Source organism: Benincasa hispida, chromosome 1, assembly GCF_027475165.1.
Source record: "Benincasa hispida cultivar pf3 chromosome 1, pf3_genome.v1.1, whole genome shotgun sequence".
Classification (NCBI taxonomy): Eukaryota; Viridiplantae; Streptophyta; class Magnoliopsida; order Cucurbitales; family Cucurbitaceae; genus Benincasa; species Benincasa hispida.
This window is the reverse complement of record NC_143478.1, coordinates 19,106,272-19,125,507: the sequence shown is the minus strand read 5'-3', so window position 1 is coordinate 19,125,507 and position 19,236 is coordinate 19,106,272. Positions and strand designations below refer to the sequence as shown.

The 19,236-nt window shown below is 32.4% G+C and overlaps 2 protein-coding genes across 3 annotated transcripts; one reads left to right on the top strand and one right to left on the bottom strand.

Annotated features, from left to right (window-relative positions):
* The first annotated feature begins 5,771 nt into the window (after positions 1 to 5,771).
* LOC120081571 (3-dehydrosphinganine reductase TSC10A-like) lies at positions 5,772 to 8,771 on the top strand. Of its 2 annotated transcripts, XR_016528203.1 has the most exons (5): positions 5,772 to 6,771; positions 7,019 to 7,166; positions 7,470 to 7,760; positions 8,036 to 8,263; positions 8,393 to 8,771. XR_016528203.1 is itself a non-coding variant. In XM_039036588.2 (4 exons), exons 1-4 carry the CDS (start codon positions 6,238 to 6,240, stop codon positions 8,398 to 8,400), a joined length of 981 nt encoding a protein of 326 aa, XP_038892516.1. In that variant the 5' UTR covers positions 5,772 to 6,237; the 3' UTR covers positions 8,401 to 8,771. The 2 variants fall into 2 exon arrangements, 1 of the variants encoding a protein (XP_038892516.1); XM_039036588.2 differs by lacking the exon at positions 8,036 to 8,263.
* A 2,850-nt stretch (positions 8,772 to 11,621) lies between these two features.
* APL1 (ADP glucose pyrophosphorylase large subunit 1) lies at positions 11,622 to 16,451 on the bottom strand. The gene is made up of 15 exons (XM_039036566.2): positions 15,874 to 16,451; positions 15,299 to 15,412; positions 14,976 to 15,149; positions 14,773 to 14,865; positions 14,450 to 14,533; positions 14,307 to 14,362; positions 13,665 to 13,758; positions 13,451 to 13,563; positions 13,273 to 13,345; positions 13,079 to 13,159; positions 12,837 to 12,923; positions 12,500 to 12,604; positions 12,118 to 12,224; positions 11,966 to 12,026; positions 11,622 to 11,877 (listed from the first exon to the last, which is right to left on the bottom strand). The coding sequence occupies exons 1-15, from the start codon at positions 16,090 to 16,092 to the stop codon at positions 11,776 to 11,778; spliced, it is 1,563 nt and encodes a 520-aa protein (XP_038892494.1). The 5' UTR covers positions 16,093 to 16,451; the 3' UTR covers positions 11,622 to 11,775.
* Positions 16,452 to 19,236: the final 2,785 nt, after the last annotated feature.

The window sequence follows — 19,236 nt, the reverse complement described above, 5'->3', positions numbered from 1 at the left end:
TTTTTTTCCCATAATAAATTATAAATCCACAAAAGGCAACCAGCATGTGACCCAACGGATCCAGAAAAGGCCCAGGGGACAGTTTTAATTTTTCTTTTTCTTTATATATTTTATTTTTTAATCTTAGACGGATTTTATTATAATATTTGAAATTTTAATTATATAAAACTATAAAGTAAGCATTGGGTACCTAGGAGGGATGGCATCGAGGTGGGAATCGCTCAGGAATTTTAATATACATATTCGGACCTAAATAAATAAATAAATAATAATACTGTTTTTAATTTTTTGTTAAAATATATTTCTCTAACTTTTTATTGAGATATTGTTGGTTTTATTCAAATTTGTTCATTGTCGTCACTCGAAAGTACATACAAACAGTTTATCGTCTTTTAAATAGTTGGTCTTGCCTCATAGTCTTTTCAAGAGAATAATCTTATCGTGTTGAAGTTAAGAAAATTAAAATATAACTTCATCTTCTATATAGTGAAATCGTCTATTCAAAAGACCGCAATTCTGATTTTCTTGTTTCATATTTTTCTATTCCATCTTTCTTTATTTTAAGTTTGCTATTATTTTCTTTTTATTTTCATTTAGAATCTACATATAAAACAAGATTTACAAAACTGATCACAAATAATGGACTTTGTTTTTAAATTATTAATTTTTTAATTTCATTTTTTTCTAAATTAATAAGTATTGTATTTCTTTTTTTTTTTTCAATTTCTTTTTCAATAAATTAACAAGCAAATATATTTTGATTTTCATTCACTTCAACTATTAGAAAAATAAGATGTCAAATATATATATAAAAGTGATTTTTAGTTAATTACTTATCAATTTAACAAGACAATTTCTTTTGTTGTGATCATCTATCCGTCCAACTCTTATTCAAGACAATTACTTCTTTTACTTATAAACTCATGATCATATTTTAGTCGTACTCACAATATTATGTTCACATTATTCTTTTTTTAGTAGATTAAATTTCTAACCTCAAAAAAGTAATATATATCAGTTATCATCATGTATACTTTAGTTATATTTTTTTTAATCTATTAACATATTTTATATTATAAATTTTGTGTAATCATTATTTTAATCTTTTATGGCATAATAAAATTATGATATTATGAAGTTTAAAAAACAATAAATTGAATTTATAATCTAAAATGGCATATTTATCAAAGTTGTTATCCTTTCAAGTGTAATTTATATCAAATTTAAAACCTAAAATCTAAAAAACATTAAAAAAATAATAATAAATAAATATATATATATATATATATATAATTTGTTTTAAATTATTTCATGCCTCTAATTTGGGAACAAATAAATAGATACCACCTAATTTGGCAGCAAGTAAATATGCGTTACAAAGTACTAAAAAGAAATGCATTACAAAGATAAATCAGTAATAATAATCCTTTTCTTTTTCTTCTGAATTAATGTTCCTAAGTTCATATCAATTCGATTTCTTCATTATGTTATTAAAGAACCCCTTAGATACTGCCACGTGGGAATAGGGTGAAAGATCCAATGGTTAGATGTGACGTAGACTCGATCTGAGAATTCAAAGCCCATAAATTTCAAAGTATTAGGTTAAATTATAAATGAAAAATGTTCGGTGCATCTCGGGTAGTATTTATCTTTGTATATTTTATTAAATTGTTAAATCATAATTTATCATATATCAAGTTTTTCTTACTTTTCTCTTGAAATATTTTAATTTTTCTATGTGTGATGAGAGTGAGATGCATAAAAATGAGTGATGACCGGGATTAAGTATTTTTCACTAGAAAATGGTTAAAATACCATTTTGGTCTCTATATTTTAAAGTTTGTTCACTTTTAATCCTTTTATTTTTAATTGTTCAATTTTAGTATCCATATTTTCAATAAATCTTAAATTTAGTTATCCAAGTTAATTTTGACTGAAGTTGATTAAATTATAATAATAATTTTTATTAAAGAAAATAGAATATGTGAATGTATCTTCGAAATTTATAGTAAAAATGTTATAGATAATAAAAGAATTTTAAATAACCAACAATAAGCTTGTATTGGGGATCAAATTTAAGTTTATTTAAAGTACATGACTAAAATTGGACTGTTTAAAATAAATGGGCTAAAGTTGAACATTACAAGGACAAAAATGGTATTTCAACCATATAAAATTTTAAAATAATATTATTTTAACAAAAAATCAAAATATTATAATGTTAAGGGTTGTTTTCAAGTATAGGAAAATGAGCAAACTTATTTTCAAATAAGCAAAGTGTTAGACACTGACATCGATAGATGTTTATCACTGTCTATTACTAGTAGACAGTAACGTTTTGCTATGTTTGGAAATATTCCAGGTAGTTTTTCTATTTAACACAATTATTCTAATATTAATCCTAAATCTTCATAAATATTTCAAAAAATGTCTTTGGAGTAAAAATTAGTTGACATTTTGAATGAAAAATCGAGATATAAAATGGTGTGGCAATGTTCTGAAACGAAAATTCAGATCACGACATCATTTTATATTATCAACAAACCGTTCTAAGTCTCGTATTATGTTTGAAATTTTAAAAATTTCAACTTCACCGATAATTTTGACAGTTTATAAAATTTGAGGAGCAATTGCAACTTTTAAAAGTATTTAATGTTGGTGTTGAATGAGAAATTTTAGATCAATCACAAGTTACCACGTTATTTACTAATTTAATGATGAAATTCCAAATCATTGAATTTGGGCTCAATTAGGAGTTGATATATGTCCTGAACTGAAGTTGAAGACAAATTTCGATGACGCCACGTGCTTTTATCATGACCGTTGAATCAGATAAGATTAATTGAACCCAATTTGATATTATTATTTAGGTCAAAGTCCAACTAAGTCCAAAAATAGGCTGAATTTGACCCAAATGTCAAATCAGGCCTAAATCCGATTAATTGGGCCCAAAGGCCAACCCCATGCACCAACCAAGTCCAAGTCCAAGTCCAACTAATTGGACCCAAAGGCCAGACCTATGGATCAACCAAGCCCAAACCCACCTGTGAACTCTATAAATAGATAAGCTCTCCTCATTTGGAGGGGTCAACAATTCTATACTCCAGAGAGCTTATAGGGAATTATTTACGATCAGAAGACTCTTTGACTCCTAAAGCTGACCACATCTGAAGACTGAAATCTTTTGAAGATACAAGCCTACAAGCCTTCTAAAGACTGAAGTCCTTTGAAGATACAAACATTTTATACATTCAGAGAGCCCAGAGAGAATTCATCAATAAGCAGAAGACTCTCAAGACTCCTGAAGCTGCACTTCTAGAAGACAGAAGATCCTTGAAGACCTAAAGACTCTTCCAAGACTTCTATTTCAAGAACGTTTGGTGTTTTTCTTCTTCAAGTCAAGCACATTCACCCAACTGAGAGAGAATCAGAGGATCAAGTACTAGAGATCGAACCACATCACATCAAATCAACTTCAACATCAACACCAACTTAAGTTCAACTCCACGAAACAAATTTCTCCGGAAGCCTCGTGTGAACACTAATCCTCCAATAAGATCAACAAGCCTAAAGGCTAATCATCCAAGAAGATCATTAAGCCTAAAGGCCGATCATCCAAGAAGATCATCAAGCCCAAAGGCCGATCATCCAAGAAGATCAACAAGCCCAAAGGCCGATCGCTCAACAAGTCCAAAGGCCGATCACCCAAGAAGATCAACTAGCTTAAAGTTTATAGTTTATTTTGAAAGCATTAAAATACTGTGTATTAGAGATTATACTCACTTTCCACAAAATTAATACAAATACAAAGTTCAAGTTCTACGAAATAAATTTCTCTTAGAATCTCGTGCGAATAGTTGGTTTTATCTTTTATGCCCTAAGCTCGTGATTTGTAAATAAACTCTTTATTGACATTGGATAAAATAAATAGTTATTATATAAAACCTTGAACAGTATATGGTTGACATACAGATTGATAATGTTCAAGTAATAACGTGAAGGGTCAATAGTATGTGAGGTTGGGTGCTTTATTCTGGTGACATTGTGGATACAATCCACTTTGTAATTTTTATAAACGATTTGATCCAAATTGTTCATGTGGAGACATGTGAATGAGAGTATCCTATACAAACAATTTGTATAAGACTGGGCCACGAAATAATTAATCTCTATTTGTAAGTCCGTTATTTGAAGATGTAACTCAATCTTAATTCTGAATGAGTTATGAATTACTGTCTGTGAGGGCTTGTTCTTTGATTTGCACAAGGGAGAGTGACCTGAGCCATCAACTCAATAAACCTACCATTTTGGGACTTGACCAAATAGGGAGCTGAGAATGTAATTTCACAAGATGTAATTCACTTCTTCCCGTATAGGATATGTAGATGAGTAGTTCTCTTAAATACTGACTCTTGGACTTGAATAACAGGGCCCACACTCTTATTGGCTTGAGAGGAAATTGGTTTATGGTTGGACCATAAACAAATTGTTCATTAAAAGATTGGTGGTACTTAAGAACGCAGAGGTAATTACAGGGATAAAACGGACATTTCACTTAGTTGTAATTACGAACATCTTGTGAAGGATTGACTTACATGTAATGAATATATCCATGTGTACAACTTGACATACATTGCATAAGAGTGCAACTATGAGTCTATAGTGATTTGTATAAAGAATAAAAGTTAATTAATAAAAGAGTCTAATTAATTAATCTCGAGTAATTAAAGTTAGATTTATAAAGTCCTATTGCTAGCTCATATCGGATCAACAAGGACTAAGGCATTGAAAGAAGAAATGTTCAAATTAATTAAGGGAAAATATATTCATTGTATAAGATACAATTAATATAAAATGTAGTGTATGAAGATACATCATTATATAGTTAATTATGAATATGACTCAAATTTAAACGGTATAATATTAGAGAATTAATGTATTTCAATACGATTCAAACAATACATTAACATGAATGAAATTCATATTAAAATTATAAGTTAAGAGAGAAATTTGTATTTAAATATGATTCAAATGTTTATTTAATTAAATATGAGATATTTAATTAGTATTTGTCTTAATTAATTTTATATTTAAAATTAAATCTCATTTTAAAAAGGGGAGTGGGGTAGTGGTAACCACCACTCAACTGTTTTTCTTTTTATGTTTAATACAAAAGAGTTCTTTCTACATTGTAAAGAAAAAACACAGACTCTGTCAACACAAAATGAAAGAAGCACAAGAAAAGTTATGTGCAATTCTTGATATTCCTTTCCCATTCAAAGTTTACCTTATCTTTCTTTAAGGACTCCCACAAGTCAAACCAATTGGAGGAAGGACATTGCAGTGAAGAAGTTTGTCCTACAAAGATATTTTTCCTTCCTAATTATGATGCTTAATCTATAAAATTATAGCATGACATTGTTTTGTAGTATTTTGTGTGTTTTTTTCTCTAAATAAAACATAAAGCAAAACTAATATTACTGTTCGCTAGGGATTTCATCCCTTCATATATATATATATATATATTTGAAAGAGTAAATATGTGTATCCAAATTACATCTCTTTATGCATCTTTTAAATAGAATGATGAACTTTTTCGTTTTAAAATAAAGTCAAAGTTTAGAGATAATTGTTCAAAAAACTCATTTTAAAGGCCCAAAATGTCAAATAACTCAAATTTTGAAAAAAAAATATCATAGGACCTTTTAATGATATCATGATCATGTGAAATTATAAATATTGCCTTTGCTTTCTTGTTTTCTTCTTCATGTTTTTTCCTTTTTTTTTTTTCTTTTTCCTCTTCCTTTCTCCCGACTTCTTCTCTGCTGTGTCTTCTTTTTCGATACGATAAGTTCACACGAACAACTTCGAAGAGATTGATTGTTGATGTCGGATGCCTGACAAGATTGTGTGAGGAAAGGAAGAGCGAAATCGATGAAGAAAGGAAGAGCGAGACCGATAAGAAGGGAAAGAAAAATGGGTCTTTTCCACGTGCGAGACGAGCGAGAGTGATATTAATTTTTTGCGTGCGTGAGAGTATATTTTGATAATTTTATCCCAATTTAATATTCACAAAGCGTCATTCGAGATTTTTCAAAAAACCAGGGCATTTCGTAATATCCATCGGCCGGACCTTTAACATGTGTCATTAATGTAGAAAAGGAGTCAGAAATTGAAATAATCATCAACAACAAGACACATCGTTTACTTCTATTCTATACTACAAAGCTTTCATCAATGGCGGACTTCAATTACGCCTTCATCTCTCTCCTTCTTCTTCTTCCTTTTGCACTCCTCGTTCTCCTATACCTAATTGTGCGTCCACGTCCCGTTAAGATTCCTCTGAAGAATCGCCATGTCTTCATTACCGGCGGATCGAGTGGAATCGGCCTCGCTTTGGCCCACCAGGCCGCGTCGGAGGCCGCGCGAGTCTCCATCCTTGCGCGTTCTCACAAGAAGCTCGAGGAGGCCAAAGACGCAATCCGACTCTCCACTGGCATTGATGTGGCGGTCTACGCTGCCGATGTTCGAGATTACGATGCCATTTCGAAGGCTGTACATGAAGCAGGGCCAATTGACGTTCTTATTGTGAATCAAGGCGTGTTTGTACCTCAGGAACTGGCGGAGCAGGAATTGGATGAGGTGAAATTCATGTTAGATGTGAATTTATTGGGCACATTTAACATGATTAAGGCTGCCCTACCTGCGATGAAGAATAGAGTGGACCGTCGACCCGCATCGATCGCTCTCATGTCTTCTCAGGCCGGTCAGGTAATTGATATAGAGGAGCGTGAATTGTTTGCTGTTATAGACATATTAGGGCGAGCTTGGTTAAGAGAAGGTACTTTTGAGTGGTTTTATGAAGTGCCTATGTTCGAAACTTATACTCTTAGAGTGAAGTTCTTCAATTATTAGGGTCAATTAGATGACATCGATGACATGCTGACATTTGCAAGTTGTAAATTCACTAGTATGGCAAATCTTTTACTCCTGAAAGTCTTGTTATAAATTTGTGTAGGTTGGTATTTATGGTTACACGGCGTATTCAGCTAGTAAGTTTGGGATTCGAGGTTTGGCAGAAGCCTTGCAACAGGAGGTCATTGGAGATGACATACATATTTCTCTTATATTCCCTCCAGACACCGACACTCCTGGATTTGCAGAAGGTAGGTGTAAAGCAAGATCTGGTTTACCTTATAGTATTGTTCTGCTAATCCTCAATCAGGGGTTTCAATATTGATCCTGTGGTTTGGAATATTTTTAGCTTAGTTTTCAGTCATTGGTTTGCATTGAGATATGATGGGAAATGTCATGGAAGGATAAGCTAACTAAACTATTACCTGGCTAGAATTTATTTTAGTAACCTTCTTTATTGGATATCTCAGGCTAACAAAAATCCTTAAGTTTATACTACAGAATCTTTTCTTAGCTGGTTTCTTCAATTATAAGTTGCTTATCCTTAACTGCAGAGCAAAAGAAAAGGCCTGAATTGACCACTATCATTGCTGCTGGAGGAGGAAGTATGAAACCGGAGTTAGTTGCCAAAAAATCTTTTAATGGGATTAAGTCTGGTAGTTTTATAATTCCCTGCAACTTTGAGGGAGCATTATTGTCCATAGCGACTGCTGGCTTATCTCCTCAGAGATCATTCTTGATGGCATTTCTTGAAGTTGTTGGTGCTGGAATTATAAGGATTGTAGCCTTGTGTTTTCAATGGGTTTGGTATGGAAGTATTGAAAAATGGCATGCACAAAGAAATAGTAAGTCTTCTTTTAAATGATGAAACCATCAACTTGTTCAGTCCATTATTAATGTGTGTGCTAAAGTTGCTTCAGGCGTCTGAAACCTCAATGTGTGGTTGACTATTAAAAATGGCATTTTTATCAGGCAGGAATGAGATTTGATTAAAATAGTCAAATTTTCACACATTTCAAAAGCTAGTTAGATTTTCTTTAGTTACATAACTATGCAATCTTTGGTTCTTGGTTTCATATTTGTTTTAAGATGACGATTTTCTTTCTCTTCTAATTTCCAGCATATGATGATGTGAATGACTGTCTTCCTTCTGAACTCTTGCTTCGATGGCTTTATTGTGAATGACATATCAGATCAGTATTCTAATTATCATATCTTCAACCTATATTCTCTTACTGTTGGTGTCTGTTACATCTTGTCTAAAGATGATCCATGCTGTGAATCGATGATTACCTACCTAAGTAACAGAAAATCTACATTCAAACCCAAGAAATTTAATTATGTTATGGTGAGGTCAAATATCTGGATAAGCCTGGAACTTGACACTTTCATCAAAGTTCATTCTCTGTTTTTTCTCTCTAACTTTAAGCCATTTGATGACCATGTGTTAGTAATCTTTTCTGTATCCTTTTGCCAGGAACGTAGAAGATACGGCTGGTTATTTCTCGGCAGTTTCTTTCATTTATGGTTATTAGCTATGCAAGTTCTCAACTCTGAATTCCAAAATATCTGGAAGTAAAGGCTCAGGCGCCGGACGAGTTCAACACCATTGCTCGACAGTTTAAATATTTGGTAGGGAAAAGGACAGGGATGACTGATTCAGTAGCAGTAGGACAGGGGATGACCGATTCAGTAGCAGTTCTCTCTCTTCCCCTTTGCTTGGCGGGCTGTAATTTTCAGAGTTTTGACAGAAAGATTTCACGCGGTGTGTTTATTCTTTTTCTCTCATTTTTTATGATTAAATCGGCTGCTGTAGGAACTGGATTTTCATTCAAATTCTTAGGATATCTTTCTTATTTTTGCCAGTGCGAGGGAGTTAGAATAAGGGAAATTGTCGTTTAAGTTTTTACCTTACAAAACTAGCATCCTTTTTTAAAACTCGTAAGTATTGTTTTTCTTGGTCTATCTCGGACGAGATCGACCTCTGAGATTTAGTTAAATATAACTTTTTCTAACTTATCAATTTTTTTGGGCCTTGGTATATCTCGTCGGATTACACACACAAGAAAAATGGTAAGATTTAGGATATATATATATAATCTTAGTGTTAATCCTAGCTGAGATTCCACTGAAGAAGCTTAAATATATGAATTTCAGTATTAATTATGCTCCCGAGATTTTACTGAGAAAGCTCAAATATATAGAATCTCGGTGTTATTTTGCCGAGATTAACCCCAAGATCCACATAATCTTTTCAAATTATATGCAATCTCTCTTTATGAATTTTCTCTTGCAGTATTTCCCAAATCTTATATAAAATCTTGCAAATTTTACCTCCAATTTATATTTACATGAATTTTTAAATTAATATAGTGATAATTTACCAGTAATAGAAAGTATTATATTGACCCCTAATTATCTTTTAAAAATTTTTCGAATGATGTAATATTTGGTAGTGTGATTTTTTTTTTTAGTTTTAGAAAGATGAGGGAAGATTATGTAACCTCTGGATTTTTTGTACCCAAATCTCGGTGTATAATTTGATGGGATGTATCGAGAAAGCCCAAAACAATCAATAAGTTGGAGAAAGTTGATTTTTAAACTAAAATCTCGTGGCTGATCTCGCCTGAGATGGATCAAGAAAAAATATTCTTATGAGTTTTCAAAAAGGGTGCTAGTTTTGTAAGGTGAAAACTTAAACGTGTTATTTTTTTACAATCTTTCGACAATTTCCTATTGAATTAAGCATCAGGGACATAATTTGATCATGCGAGCAAGTTTGGACCTCTGTATAAATTGACATAGAAAAAATGAAGCTCATACAATCAAACTATAAGAAAAGGCAATCAAATAATTACAAAAGAGTTTAGAAACTAGGGGTGAGTATGGTAGGCTGAAAAATCGAGTCGACCAACTGGAACCGACCAAATTGAAGTCGGTCGGTTGGAAAAGGGAAAGTGGCGAGCGGGTGTCGGTTTGAAGGAAGGAAAAACCAACATGTGGTCAATCGATAGGTCTAGTTTGGTCGAGACCCAATCGACTGACTTATGCATTACTTATATTTTTTTAAAAATAAATATATAATAATAATAATAATAATAATAACCTTAATCTTATCTATATAATATATTATAATATAATCTTATAATTAATATTATATATTATAAAAAATATATTAGATTAGGGTTTAACATTTAATTTCACTTTCATAGCCCCGAATACAATCCATATTGACTAATTAAATTCATAGGAAGGAAAAGGAATGTTATTTAATAAATCTAAATAGTTCAAATGCTATTTTTATTATTTAATATAGCATTTTTTAATTCATAAAATAATAAGTAAATATATTATATAATATTGTTTTTTTTTCAAAAAAGACCAAACCAACCGAACTGTGGGTCGGTTGGCTTTTCGTCTAGATGATAGTCGGGCGATTTGGTCATTTTCCAGACTGACCATGGTCGGTTCGGTGTCCATTTGGTTGGAAAACCGACGCCGACAGATTGATGATCACCCCTACTAGAAACAAAGCCTCATTATAGAAACAAGAATTCAATGAGGGACCAAACATAGTCATACGTAGGAAGATTTTGTTGTTTCTTGAGAAATTATTTTTCTCACTCCAAAGTTCCCACAAAATAGCACACCCCAGCGTGTCAAACAAACTGTTTCTGATCTCGAAAGGATGGATGGAGGATGAGTTCTTTAGTTGACTCCCTACAACTATGAGAATGGACAAAGTTGAAACCGAAAATCATAGATACCTGTTAAGTTAATTGCTAATTTGCCAACTCCTTTAGGCGCACGCCAACGCCATCCTCTTCACAAGAACATAATTAGTCTATTTCTGAGGTGGTGTTGAAGATTCTTCCCCATGTCGTTTTCAGACTACATTTCTTTCTTATTTCCTTTAATTCAACAGGGATAGCTGGAGATGGAGAGGTTTAAATTTTAGATAAGATTCTTTGTATTGACTATTCTGCCAGTTAAGATGGCACTGAAAAAGCCCTTTTTTTTCTTAAACGAATTTTATTATATGATTGAATGGTAAAATTATTCCCTTCAAACGTGGGGACTAAGAAAACAAGTCTTCTAAATTCATCCCCCTATGGCGGATTTATTCAATGTTCTATCACTTGGGGGAAACAAAAGAAGGAGAGCTAAACATAATCTCATTGAATCGTGATAGTTATTTCAATGGATTAAAGATTGAAACATCGGCTTTGACAATTATTTATTCTAAAATCCAGATAGAAGTGAAATCTTTGCGGAGGTGATCATTAATTATCATTAATTCATACTATTCTAAACATTTTCAATATTGAAAACTAACCATAAAAGAAGAAAAATAATTAAAAAAAAAAACACAAAGTGGGATTGCCATGTGGCACCATAAAATGTTTGATATTTGATATTTGATATTTTAGTTGATTACAATAAATTGATTTTAAAAGATTAAGGATCAAATTGAGAATGACTGGGAATTGTTCGGCATATTTAGACAATATATTCCGTTAATTACACAGGTTAGTTCCATTGAGATTGCCTAGCAAACTATAATTAATTAGTCTAAAGATTCTTTAGTAATTGAATTCTACCAACCTCAATTACTTCTTGTTACCACTATATACACATAAAATTAAATACATCGTAATCTACATTTTTTAGTGCTAAATGTATAGTCCAAACTGGTAGTCATTGTGTTGAAGAAGAATGACATCCATAGATATATTTCGTTGTTAGGTTACATCCTCTACCTTCTTATTTTACGTAATACTGAAAATTAAAAATAACTCAAGAAATAATACGAATCAATAAAAGATCGACACGCTCATCAATGAGGGATAAACGTGTTTATTATATAACTAATCCATCTTCAATAACTGCATTTTTTAAGATGATGGTAATGCCAGAACGTATGTAGAAGCCTTCCAAAGATCTATCTGCCTCTTGTACACCCTGCAATACATTTATTTATTCCCAGATCATTTCAAATATTAGTGGTTGAAAATATAATAAAATTCCTTTTTTACTATGGTAATGGTACCTCTGAATTGGCAATGACCACGTTCTTTCCAATTCTAGCGTTCTTGTCAATAATGCAGTCCCTGCACATTTCATATCAACTCAATGAGGAATTAAAAAAGCGGGCCGTAGAACGTATCATGGGGTTTTCTTTTTTGGGTGTGGTGTTCATACTTTATTTTCGTATTTTCCCCTATTCCTATCGGTACTCTTCCTTCAGCTAACAAAGATGCAACTTCTTCTTCAGTTTCATAGTAGTCTGCTCCAAGCATCACAGTGTCCTGCATTTTACATTTCATCACGAATCACTGTGTAAGATAAAACTCACGTTTTGCAAGGGATTGGATTGAATACAGTTTGATTTTTTTTGTAAGAAATTCAACTCTATGATAACCATCATGTTACAGAAATTTGATATGTTTATTTTGTATCAAAAAGTATCTTCTTTTAAAATAATGATAATAATAAGCAGTGTTTTATAGTTGAATGACAAATTTTCATAAATATTTTTCTTATCACTATACCATGCCATGCAAAAGTTCCAAGAAATACATACTTTCAAGTGAACGTTAGAGTTAATTCTGGACCGGATGCCGATGACACTGTGCTCTATAAAGCAATTGTTTAAGAAGCTTCCATGTGAGATGATAGAATCTACAATCTGCAAAGGACCCAGATATTGTCTCAACATAAAAAGCAAAGAAAAATTGGCAGGTAACCAGAAGAATGCTCAGCTGGTTTGTTTATGCCAAATGCTGTGTTATTTTAGGCCCATCTACAGCATATTTAGTTAAAAATGAATGCAGATTATTATTTTTTTTTAATTTAAACTTTATTGTATTAGAGTTTAGATTTTATAATAGAGACTTAGATGACTGCAGAATACTACTGACCTTGCTCTGGTCAATCTTTGTAGGTGGCAAGTTTCTTCTTGAAGTAAACATCGGTTTTGCAGCATCATAAAAGCTAAACCTTGGTGGCTGAAAGGTATAAGCAAATATGAGATTCGACTTATGGTGTGCAACATCAAGATCAACAAGATAGAAAGGTCAAATTACAGTTCTAGTAATTTGAGAAAAGTCCTCAACGGTGAGAGAGTAAGAAATCGTAAATGAAAAATGTTTAGTTGCCTTACTTGCTCTGTCAGGGCAAGGTTAGCTTCAAAGAAGGATCTAATTGTCCCAATGTCTTCCCAGTAATCATTGAAGAGATAAGCCTGTGAAAAATTGTTGAGGTTAGCATTATTTTGTGCCTAAATTGCAAGTAGAAAGTTGAAAAAAAAAAATGTTACAGCAGTATCGACAGATAAATTGCATACAAATTACAAACCTTTATAAAGAATTCTTTGGCTGAGGCAGGGATTATTTCTGATCCAAAGTCATTAGCAGTTGGAAAGCGCCATCTGACTTGAACAGATTCAAGCAAAGTCTAATATTTTGTGCTCGACAAAGTCCTTCGAGTTTGTATAAAATTACTAGATTCATAAATAACATTAGATGCACAATACCTTAAAAGATTCAGAAGTATGTCCTTCTTAAAGACATACACTCCCATGGAAGCAATATATGGCTTTTTCTGAGCCTCTTCTTTCGAGAGTCCCAAAATGGTTGTATCTACTGCCTTCAATTTGAATAGAGATGATACAGTTTAGGTTCATCAGAACAATCATTTAAGTTCCTCCAGCGATTTAAAGTTTCTCACAAGGCAATTTTGTATATTACCATGGCCTTCAGGTCCTGTCCTTTAGGCTTTTCACTGAATGAAATTATCCTTCCTTTGTCGTCTATCTTCATTAGACCAAAGTCTGAGGCTCGGCTATAATAAAAGGTAATGTGATTTTTAAATAAATTGCAGGAGTATTATACACTTCTGCTTTCGATTAAAAGAAACATAAATTTGAAGTAATGGTGCTCTTCTCCTTTCTTTACACATTTCTGTATTAGTTTGAACCGTAAGACCTAGATACTCAAGTTTCTGCAAACATAAAAGGTTTGAACTCATTGCATGATCAAGGTCTGTGGGGCTTTTCAGGATCAATGTGTTAAAGTGTTTATATCATTAAATTTACCATAACCCATGAGCTTAAGCTTTTGGGTCATTGATGATTTAACATGGTATCAGAGAAAGAGATTTTGTATTCAAACCACTGCAATGTCATTTTCTCCCCAATTAATATTGATTTCTATTTGTTGTATCTTCTACAAATGTCATGTTCACAAGCGAGAGAAGTGTTACAATGTTCATATAATTAAATTTACCATAACTCAGGAACTTAAAAGCTTTTGGTCAGTTGGTCAGTTGGTGATTTAACGTAATAATATTTTAGCTAACTGTCCGAAAGAAAACATCCCGTTGTCACTCACCTATCGTCCATTGGCAGACAAGAAAGAGTGATATCTGCACCACTTTGCCTATGATTCTGCCAACGTAAAGAAGATGTATCAGAACTGAATGTAAACAACAGATGAAGATTAAGATTAGTTCTTAAATGCCTTTTCAGCCTTACCTGGACAAAATCCATATAGTCCATTCTGTACAAGTGATCTCCAGACAAAATCAACACATCTTCAATATTCTTGCTTCTGGCATCCTGCAGCAGGAAAGGATTATTACCATGTCAGTACTTACATGAAGGTTGGTTATGTCAGATATGACCCCAAGGAAAGTGCATACATATTTTACATTCAATTTCTCCTTTCGTCACTTTGTCTCATCTTTATGTTGAATATTGTATATGAAACAACCAAAATGTGACGAATAATCATTTCTTTATATTCTTCTCAATATCATAATTTGCATTATTTTGCAATTAGATAAATTTTTGTTTACCTCAAAAAGCCAGTGGAATTGTCTCACGGCATCTGCTGTACCTTGAAACCAATTTTTACCAGCCTCCCCTGGCGTTTGAGTGGCTGCAAGAACCTAAGATGTAGCTGAAAGCTTTATAAGTCATATTTGGTTTGGGGAATATGATTGTGGATATATGATTCACTTAATTCTTGAGGGACATGTTTTAAGTGAAGGAAACATACCTCAACATAGCCATCTCCAAAGGTGACTCCACCACTGAAGTTGTAAGCTCGAGCAAGATGCCTATTTAATGATGCTGAATTGAACTGAGTGAGAATATAGACTTTGTTAATTCCACTATTGATACAGTTGCTCATTGGCACATCGATCAGCCTATATGCTCCTCCAATTGGAACCTGTAATGGGAAACCATAAGAAAGCACAGAGCAGCCATTGTAACAAAATCCCACATGGATATATATGAAAATAAAATGTCCCTAAATCCCAATCAAACTGAATGAACCTTAAATGATATATAAAATTGAGTTTAGTAGAGGAAACTTACAGCAGGTTTGGCCCGCCGCTTGGTGAGGGGGAACAGACGAGTGCCGGCTCCTCCTCCCAGAATGATCGCCACCACAGTCCGAGGGTCCCTTTTCTCCATATCTATTTCTCTCAACTAAACAAAGTCACAAGCAACAACACATTAATTATTGCTCCATATCAATACTTTTGAAGGGTTCTCATATAGATTTATGAAGGTCTAACAATCATTCAGTCCCTTGATTCCATTCCGAATGGTATATCACAAGTTTGTTCATACATATACGGATCAGATTAAGCCTGTAAGTTAGATTCAACTGGGACTAGAAGGTGTAGAGTACTAAACAAAGATTCGAACGACTAAATGCCGTAGTAGTTGGCAACCTAATTAGATATATCAGACCAGATCTTGGAGATTAGCGTCCTAGAGAAGAAATTTTATTGAAATATAGAGATAGATCATCGCCAACGCGAAGCAACACAAGGTGTAGTTTCAAATCTCTAAAAATTACCAAATTAAACCTAAGGCATTTCAAAATTCACAACGCAAGAAAAAAAAATCGGCAAGTTCAAACGATGCAGAGTTGTCAACATTACCACGGCGTCGCCAATGGCTACATTAGTCGTGAGAGACATGCAAACACGTCGTCCAACACTCTCAGTAGCAGCAGCCGGTACTCGTTTCGGGTCCTTGAGCTTCTTCCCCATGAATTCGCCATTGCCGAAGTCCACAGATCTCAACTTCCTCCGGACCACCAGTGAAGTGGCAGGTGCGGCGGCCGATAGGGCAATCCGGCAGTCGGAAGAGACGGCCATTTTGAGAAATGGAGGGAAATGGAAAGCTACGTAACGAAGGAGGAGTTATCACATGGAGTGCATGAGAGTTGGAAGGATTGGGGGAAGTTTATCTTTCCTGGATGAATTTCAACCACCAATTATGAATGAAAACTCCATTAAGATTTTGAGCCCTCTCGTTTGATATCGAATTACGAATCGCAGAATATTCTAATGGTTGCCTTCCTTTCTCCACCGCCGAATTGTCCATTTCATGATTCAACTTCTTCTTCAACTGCATTCACATGCTCAATTCCCTTTCTCCTCGTATAATATTTATTAAAGTCACATAATTTCATATATAAAATATCTTCCGATAAAAATTATAACGGAATAGATACGTTCAATAGGTGAGTTTTGACTAAATATTAGATGTTTTTTTATTACGTAGTTATAAAAATCTTTTAATACGTAGTTTATTTTTTGTTTTTTTTTTTTTATTTATTTCACATTAATAGTTTTTATATCCTCAATTTTATTATATTTTAATTTCCCTATAATTTTATCGTTGTAGTAGTGGAAGATTTTTCTCAATACTCTTGAGTTGTTGCAACCTATCCAAATATCCAATCACAAGTTATTGTCAAACTTTTCTTTAAAAAATATTCTTTTCCATGATGATTGGATATGATGTATGAAGATGAATGCACTCAAATGTTACTCTTCAACTGTGATAGAAATGAGCACAATTTGACAATTGACGTGGGTTGGTTTCCTTTCTACATATATCATCAAAATAAATAATAAAAATTCTAATACTATTTTAATCTTATATTTTGAGTTTTTTTTGGGTCACTTTTGCTCTCGTATGTCTATTATTAGTATTTATATTTTTAAATAAATATTAAAATTAGTCATTACATATAGTTTATTGTTATTTTTTTTGTAAAAAAATCTATTTGCATTATTTTTATTATTCACATAGTTGCATGAAAATTATCATTATTTTTATTAAACCAATTTCAATATAAATTTGTAATTGGGAATTTGTAATGGAAGGAAATCCAAAATATCTAATTGCAAGCATGCCTTCATAATGAAAATTAGTAAATATGGCAAAATATTTAAATTTGAATTTTCCTCTATTTCCGTTGGTGTATATTCCAATGGGCCCTTTTAACAAAAATCCATATTTAGTTATCTGTACTAAATATTATATCAAATTATTAAGTAATTTTTTAAATATTTAGCATAATTTGTATTTTTATAATTATATGGATTTTTAAAATTCTAAATGAATTTTTCAATTAAATTCTAAATGAATTTTTCAATTAACAAAATAGATTTTTCAAATTGATTCAATATTTTTAAATTTTGGGAAGATCAAATTTTGTGAAAATTGGGTAAGATTTCGGATATACATAGAATCTCGTTGTTAATCTTGTCAGAGATTTTACCGAGAAAATTCAAATATATTGAATTCTGATGTTAATTATGTCCTGGATTTCACAAGAAAGTCCAAAAATATAGAATCTCGAATACCGAGATCCACATAATATTTTTCAAATTTTATGCGATATCTTCTAGTCTTATACCAACTTTTATTTCTTCTTGAATTTCCTCTTGCAGTATTTTCCAAATTTTATATAAAATCTTGCAAATTTTACTTCTAATTTATATTTACACGAATTTTTAAATTGGTTTACTAATAATTAATATAATTTATCAATTATCTTTTCAAATTTCTCCAGTAATATTTGGTAGTGTGATTTTTTTAAATCTTGGAAAGATTTGAAAAGATTACATAACATTTCGATTTTTTTTACCAAATTTTATAATCTGACGAGATATAGCGAGGTAGACCCAAAACAATTCATAAGTTAGATAAATAAAATTTTAATTAAACATGAGAATCTTTCACAAATCGTGAAAGTTTGAAATTATTTCACCTTAATGTCAAATGATTACAAATGTTGTTTGAGAGAAGATACCATTAGTTACAAACATAATATTAACAACTTGCTTTAACAAATAACCAGACAAAAAGTAACTAATCTAGTTACATAACAAAATACAGGTGTCCATCTAGTTCGAGATGAATCGAAAAAACTAAAAACGTGCTAGTTTTGTAAGGTGAAAATTAAAAGATGCTATTTCTCACAATTTTTTCAGCATGATTGTTATCTCTCGAATGACACAAGAAGAACCAGCTAAGGTTGTCGGTATTGAGATGGCAAATGAGTTTGAGGTGGCGGAGGTGGAGATGGTCGGAAGAACAGAAGAGAGGATAGTAGCAGCTTCGATGGTGGATCTGCGAGGGTTAGAGTGGTGGTGGGGGCGGAACGAAGGTTGAGAACGGTAGCAATCGGAGTGACCAAATTTTCAAAGGAAAAGTAAGAGATGCCTAATCCTAGGTATGGCAACAGAGCCGGGGGCAAGGCGGGGATGCATTCCCCATCCCCATCCCCATGGAGATTTTTAATCCTCGTCCTCACCCCATTTCCCGTTTTGGGGGTCGGGGTCGGGATTCGGGTTCCCACGGAAAAAATCTCCGCTTTTTATTTTATTATTTTTATTATCTAAAATTAGTATTTATATTAAAAATTGTAAATTTTATGTAATAAATTAGTATTGTTATTACATAAATTATTTAAATTAACCATTAAAAAAGTATTTTAATTTTTTATTATAAAATTTATTATATTAGAAAATTAAAATTAAAAAATTAACTAAAATAGTAGTTTAATATAAAATTAAAAAAAATCTATTGTTTTATAATAATAATAATAATAATTAAAAGTTTTGTTTCGGTTTATTTTCTAATTTTAATAATAATTATTATTATATATGTTAATAATTATAAAAATCGGGACGGGGATCGGGGTTGGGGTCGGGGACAGGTGGGGATCCCCTCCCCATCCCCGTCCCGTCCTCGATCGAGGACTTCGGGAATCTCTGTCCCGATCAGATCGGGGTCCCACGAAGAATTTTTCCATACGTACCTAATCCTATTTGTTTGAATTAACATTTTTAACTTTTAACTTCTGTACAACTATCGTGTCATAATAATCTTCAAGTATTTTTGTTTCTTTCTTTAAAACAAAAAAGTATTTTGTTTTTTCCCCCTTAATCTATAATTATCGTAATCTCTTAATTTTGTATGCAAGACTTCTTTTTTTTATTCGC

Excerpts from the sequence above, each read along its gene's own strand:
- LOC120081571 (XM_039036588.2), top strand. The coding sequence starts at position 6,238 with ATGGCGGACTTCAATTACGCCTTCATCTCTCTCCTTCTTCTTCTTCCT. Across the intron at positions 6,772-7,018 it reads TGTCTTCTCAGGCCGGTCAG|GTTGGTATTTATGGTTACAC; the intron begins GTAATTGATATA and ends AAATTTGTGTAG. Across the intron at positions 7,167-7,469 it reads CACTCCTGGATTTGCAGAAG|AGCAAAAGAAAAGGCCTGAA; the intron begins GTAGGTGTAAAG and ends CCTTAACTGCAG.
- APL1 (XM_039036566.2), bottom strand. The coding sequence starts at position 16,092 with ATGGCCGTCTCTTCCGACTGCCGGATTGCCCTATCGGCCGCCGCACCT. Across the intron at positions 13,759-14,306 it reads TGTCTGCCAATGGACGATAG|CCGAGCCTCAGACTTTGGTC; the intron begins GTGAGTGACAAC and ends CTTTTATTATAG. Across the intron at positions 13,346-13,450 it reads ATACTTCTGAATCTTTTAAG|ATGGCGCTTTCCAACTGCTA; the intron begins GTATTGTGCATC and ends TGTTCAAGTCAG.